The sequence below is a fragment of the Prionailurus viverrinus genome, chromosome D3 (genome assembly GCF_022837055.1).
Source record: "Prionailurus viverrinus isolate Anna chromosome D3, UM_Priviv_1.0, whole genome shotgun sequence".
Classification (NCBI taxonomy): Eukaryota; Metazoa; Chordata; class Mammalia; order Carnivora; family Felidae; genus Prionailurus; species Prionailurus viverrinus.
The window spans coordinates 10,033,535-10,039,534 of NC_062572.1; the positions used below are offsets into that span (position 1 = coordinate 10,033,535).

At 45.0% G+C, this 6,000-nt stretch overlaps 1 protein-coding gene across 1 annotated transcript in view; it reads right to left on the minus strand.

Annotated features, from left to right (window-relative positions):
• Positions 1-5,667, minus strand: part of NAA25 (N-alpha-acetyltransferase 25, NatB auxiliary subunit) — a 79,629-nt gene extending 73,962 nt beyond the window's left edge. The window contains exon 1 of the mRNA XM_047827837.1: positions 5,591-5,667. Within this exon, the coding sequence (XP_047683793.1) occupies positions 5,591-5,648 (58 nt within the window). The 5' untranslated portion in view covers positions 5,649-5,667. The remainder of the gene's footprint in view (positions 1-5,590) is intronic.
• Positions 5,668-6,000: the final 333 nt, after the last annotated feature.

A 6,000-nucleotide genomic window follows, 5' to 3' on the forward strand; every position in this document is an offset into this window, starting at 1 on the left:
TCTTCTTAAAATGTCACTTCCACAGAGAACCTGTTCTTGTCTTGTCCCCAACAGCTGAGATGCATATTTGTATGCACTCATGGGAACCTATATTGTTCCTTCAAAGCCCTTAACACAAATGTATTGATTATGTGTAACATTATCTTTTAAAATTCTATTGAAAAAAAAAAAAAAAAAACTGTTGCAACCACAAGCTTCTTGAAAGCTGAAACCATGTCTATGCTGTGCTATTTGGTACTCACTCACTCCCCGAATCTACATTGTGCCTAGCACATACTGGGCTCTCAATAAATAAGCTGAATGAAGAAAGGAATACATAAATTAACAAACTGCATGGGGCGGGGGGGAGAAAAAGACAATCTTCTAGAAATTGAGGTAATGTATCAGGGAAATGAGAGATATATGCATGCAAAGTGACCACAACAGGAAGTTCAAAGAACCAAGTATTAGCGATGGCTTCATTCTATTAAAAGGTTTTGCAAAATCTTGCTGCACACCACTAGCATGGAGCCTGATGTGGCACTCAAACCTATGAACCATGAGACCTGAACCAAAATCCAGAGTCAGATGCTTAACCGACTGAGTCACCCAGGCACCCCTCAACTAGTTTTTTAAATAACAAAAATTGTGCAAGTGATGGTAAAAAAAAAAAAAAAAAAAATCCAAATAGTTCATAAGAGCATAACATGAAAAGCATTAGTCTATAAATCTTGCCCTATGCTCTATGTTCTACTCTATGTATTCTTTTAAGAATTTTCTGTGCAGGGGAGCCTGGGTGGCTCATCAGTTAAGTGTCTGACTTCAGCTCAGGTCATGATCTCAAGGTTCGCAGGTTCGAGCCCCCATGTCAGGCTCTGTGCTGACAACTCAGAGCCTGGAGCCTGCTTCCAATTCTGTGTCTCTCTTTCTCTCTCTCTGCCCCTCTCCCACCTCTTCTCAAAAATACATAAATGTTAAAAAAAAAAAAAAAAGAATTTTCTGTGCATTAAAATTTTTTCATGTTTGTTTATTTTGAGAGAGAAAGAGCACATGAAAAGGAGAGGGGTGCAGAGAGAATCCCAAGTGGGCTCTGTGCTGATAGCCAAAATCAAGAATCAGTTGTTTAACCAACCGAGCCACCTGAGAGACCCTGTGCATTAAAATCTTTAAGTCTAAAATGCTTTTAGAGAGGCATCTGGCTGGCTCAGTCAGTTGAGCATCTGACTTCAGCTCAGGTCATAATCTCGAGATTCCCAAGTTGGAGCCCCGTGTCAGCACAGAGCCCACTTCAGATCCTCTGTTCCCCCCTCTCTCTGCCCCTCCCCCACTTGCCTGCACGCATACTCTCACTCTCTCTCTCTCAAAAATAAATATTTAAGAAAATGAATTAATTTTAATATGTAATTTTTTTAACATTTATTCATTTTTGAGAGTGAGAGAGACAGAGCATGAGTGGGGGAGGGGCAGAGAGAATGGGAGAGACAGAATCCGAAGCAGGCTCCAGGCTCTGACCTGTCAGCACAGAGCCCGACGCAGGGCTTGAACTCACACACCGCGAGATCATGACCTGAGCCGAAATCGGACGCCCAACCGACTGAGCCACCCAGGTGCCCCATGAATTAATTAAATTAAATTAAATTAAATTAAATTAAATTAAATTAAATTAAATGCTTTTAGAATGTAGAGATCTAAGTCAGAGCTTTTTAAATGGTCATAATAATTTCCAAACAGAAGAAAAGAGGTTGTGCCAAGTGACTCTTCTACAAAAAGGCAAGATGGTCTTCAGTCCCCAAGATGCCCTGCCATTCCTGGGAGAAAACAGGACACAACTCGCGAGCTAACAATGCCCAACAGAAGATTGAGAATAAATACCACATTCGACTGAGGACTCAGGCGCATTTACTAATGAACTACATCAGAATAATTACCTGGAGTTGGCCAGGCACCAAAGGGAAACATGGTAACTCACCAAAGAAGTGATTATCATTCAGGAAACACAGCTAGGAAGTATATTATACCTGATCCAGACTACAGCAAGACTGGAAGCCAGTAGGACAGATTAGAACAAAAGATATTGCACCCGGAAAGTAAATATAAATGTGTATGTGCATTCAAAGGATATGGGAAATTTTTTTTCTTTGAAACTTCCCTATTTTGCAATTGCTGACCTAATAATTCCTGATTTCTACACAAATTTATGACGTGCCATACATGACCATCACTTCCACCCCACAGTTTAAAATTAATAATAATGGTACAAGAAAGCACTGGGGCTCACCAAGTCACATGAGAATACAAAATCTGTGAAAAACCACACAGCACAGGAGAGTAATTTTAGCAAAAGAAAAACGAATAAAATAGATGCTCTAGTAAGGTCAGGGGTGGTTTTCAAACACCAAAAATACAATACCTAAACTTACCAATTTATGAGTAATGAGATGCACTCTGAAGATGTTTCAACTAATGAAATTTCTGAAAACTTATTCCAAACCTAGACACTGAAAATATAATTTTAACCCACATCTCAACTGACCACAATTTCACAGTTAATCACCCATACAGCCCTGTCCACTTTTACCCTAAACCGTATTTAGCAAGAGCTGAGGTCACAGGCAAGTTTCCAACAGTTGTAAAATGCTAAAACGTTGGCAGTATAAATAGTGCTATACAAAGATAGTGATGCTGCTAATTCTGAACTCAGTGAAGAACTGGGCTCTCAGTGACAATGCCTATGTTCAAATCCCAGATCTGCAACTTAATAACTGCGACTCTGAGCAAGTTAATCTCTGACCTTTAGTTTACCACTATAATTACAATAATCTTACTACCTAATAGGACAGTTAGCATACAAATAAGCACTCAATTAATCCTGACAGTTGTTGAACTTCTGACTGATGGACAAGCACTACCTATCAAGCATAAGCTTTTCATTTACCAGCTAATAAACCTCTGAATTCAAGGAACAAGAGTGGTTAGGGACTAATATATTTAAACACAAAAGCAGGGGCTGTCCAAAGTCTGGAAGTCAAAAGTCAAAAGTGCTGAAGACAAGGGACAGTTGGTAACCTCTCTTTTCCTATTCCTGCCAGTTTATATTAATTGCTTTGGAATTCTTTTTTTTTTTTTAATTTTTTTTAATGTTTATTTTTGAGAGAGAGAGAGCATGTGAGCAGGGGAAGGGCAGAGAAAGGGGAAGACACAGAATCAGGTTCCAGGCTGAGCTGTCAGCACAGAGCCCGATGGCAGGGCTCGAACTCACAAACAGTGAGATCATGACCTGAGCCGAAGTCAGACGCTCAACCGATTGAGCCACCCAGGCGCCCCAATTGCTCTGGAATTCTTAAAGAAAGCTTCTTCTAATCCTCTCCCATGTAACTATAACAAAAGCTACATAATTCCAGCTTCAGTTTGGAAAATATGACCTGTCACTTCTGGTTAACATATCCTAATGGTTAGCAACGCGAAATGGACATGGTTTATCTTACTGGGTAGTTCAAAACACTGTTATTTCTAAATAACTTATGGGACACCAAAAGCATTTTCTTTGGGCCTCAACAACAATTTTTGAAATCCAATTAGTTTTAAAAGTACTGAATCTTTTTTAGTTTAAAGACGGGAGGTGGGGGGGGGGGAGGGTGCTGACTGTTAAGTAGGAAGAGCATGTGATTCTTGATCTTAGGGTTGTGAGTTTGAGCCCCATGATGGGTGTAGAGATTACTTAAATAAATAAATAAACTTAAAAAAAAAAAAAAGTCTGGGGCGCCTGGGTGGCTCAGTCAGGTTGAGCATCCAACTCTTGACTTCGGCTCAGGTCATGATCTCATGATTTGAGTCTGAGCCCTACGTTTCGGGCTCTGTGCTAACGGTCCAGAGCCTGCTTGGGATTCTCTCTCTCCTCTCTCAAAAATAAATAAGTAAACTTAAAAAAAAAAAAAAGTCCACAGGCAGCTCTGCTGCTGCATAGAGTTTTAATAAGCCAGAAATTATGAGCCCTGCCTGGACTCAGTTCCTATCTTCAATCACCTCATTTCAACCCTGCCCTCTGAATGAATATACATATACCAGAGGGTATGATAACATGCACCAACAGGAAATTGTTGCAAACAGAGTCCTATCTCTGCCACTCGCCACCTGTGTGACTTTTGGCAAGCCAGTGTCTTCAGCTCAAAGTGAGGTACCTTCTAGCAGTGGTTAAGAGAGTGAGCCTAGGACAGCCCACAGGAGTTCAGATCCTAGCTCCATCAAATGTGACCTGAATAACCTTAGGCAAATAATTACACATCAACAATGCCCCATCTTCCTCATCTGTGGGGAAAAGGGGGGAGGGGCACTGTGGGACTGGAAAAAACTACCCACCTCATAAGAATGTGTACAAATTAAATGAGATAACCCATATGAAGGGCCAATGACAGAGAATGACATAATTACCCGTCTATACACATCAGCTATTATTTCCCATCTCACAGGATTGTTGCTAGAATCAAATGAGATGTGAGAGTAAAGCAGCATACAAATTATAAAAGCAGGACCAACTGTGCCAGAAATAAAGTTGCCCCCTCCCCGAAAAACCTTGAATGATCTCAGCCATGGGGAGAAACCTCCATTTAGTTAACATCTACACTATAGACGCGAGGTCTAGTTTGGCAATACCACTGACCTTGAAGCCTTCCTCACCGTTAACTGAGACCAGCCATCTATGAGAAGAGCTGCAAAAAGGGCCACTGTCCAATTACAGAACAACTCGGTTATTGAAAAGGCATTTCCCCTGACTCAAATCTGTCGATTTTTCCCAACCAGGGTATCAGAATGACTTCAAGGTCTGCAAGCCTGCGGGGCTGAGGTAAGCGTTATGGAGGGGGAACCACTTAGCAAGCAGAAGGCAAGCTGCAGAGAAAACCAGAGAAGCTGCAGAAAGGAAAAGCCCTGCAGCAGCCCTGCATGCCCCTCTGACATGAGTTATCACAGTCTTCTCACCGTTATTTTGGGCCCAAGACCCCTCCCTAAGCCCCGCCGCTGCCTCCCACGTGCGCCCAGAGCAGCTGTTTCTCCACCAAGGAGCTCTGGATAGGGAGCCTCGAAGCCGGGCCTGCTCCAGACTCGATCGGGGTGACCTTGCGCCAGCCCCTTCCCCTCGTTGGACCTTTTCTCCATGTGCATCGAGCACCGCTAGTCACAACCCCCTAAGCCCGCTTCCCGTAAGTAAAAAGTCTTTAGTGAGGAATTTTCCCTCAAGCAGAACGTCGCACCCTCACGCCGGAGCCAGCTTCCACCTGGCTCGGGATCCACCTGAGATCTTGGGTCTTCCTTGGCACAACGCAGCCTACGGGCAGCGCAGGTCTCTGTGAGAGTAAGTCCCTCACAGAGCCTGCATGCCGGGCCATCTCCGCTGACCTGCCGCCGTCTGGACCACGCCGCTGCCACCGTACGGCTTAGGAAGGCCCGGCCGGCGCCTACGCGAGGCCCGTGGCTGCGGCCTAGAGGCCCGCGCGGTCCGTCCCCAGCGCCCTACAGCTCCGCGCCCGCCCCCTCCGCGCCCCTCCTGGACCTTTGCCCCAGCCTCAACAGCCCTCGATGCGTCCGGCCAACTATCGGGCTGGCCCCAGGCACTCACCGTAAATGGGCCGGAGGCGCCTGTCGTTAGGGTCCTGCACATGGCCCCGCGTCGCCATGATGACAAGCGCAGAACCGCAGTGCGCACGCGTGGGGCAGGCCCCCGGGAAGGGGCTGTTAAAGGGCCAGCGCCGATCTCGCTCTTCTATCGCGATAGTCGCGGAGCTGCGACAAAAGGCGCCTGCGCGGAAAGGGAAGCCCCACCCCCACCCCCTATCCCCCACCCGCGGATCCCTGTGGGTACCGCAGTGCTGTCTTCTATAGGAAACTTCTCTCAATTGTGCTGATGGAATCAACCTGGCTGGAAGAAGCAGCTATTGGTATTGAAATCCCTTCCGAGTCAAGTACTGAGTAGCGAGGAAAGGAGAGGAAAACTCTTGATCAAAGTTGGGGCTCGGCTGCTCCTGCTTG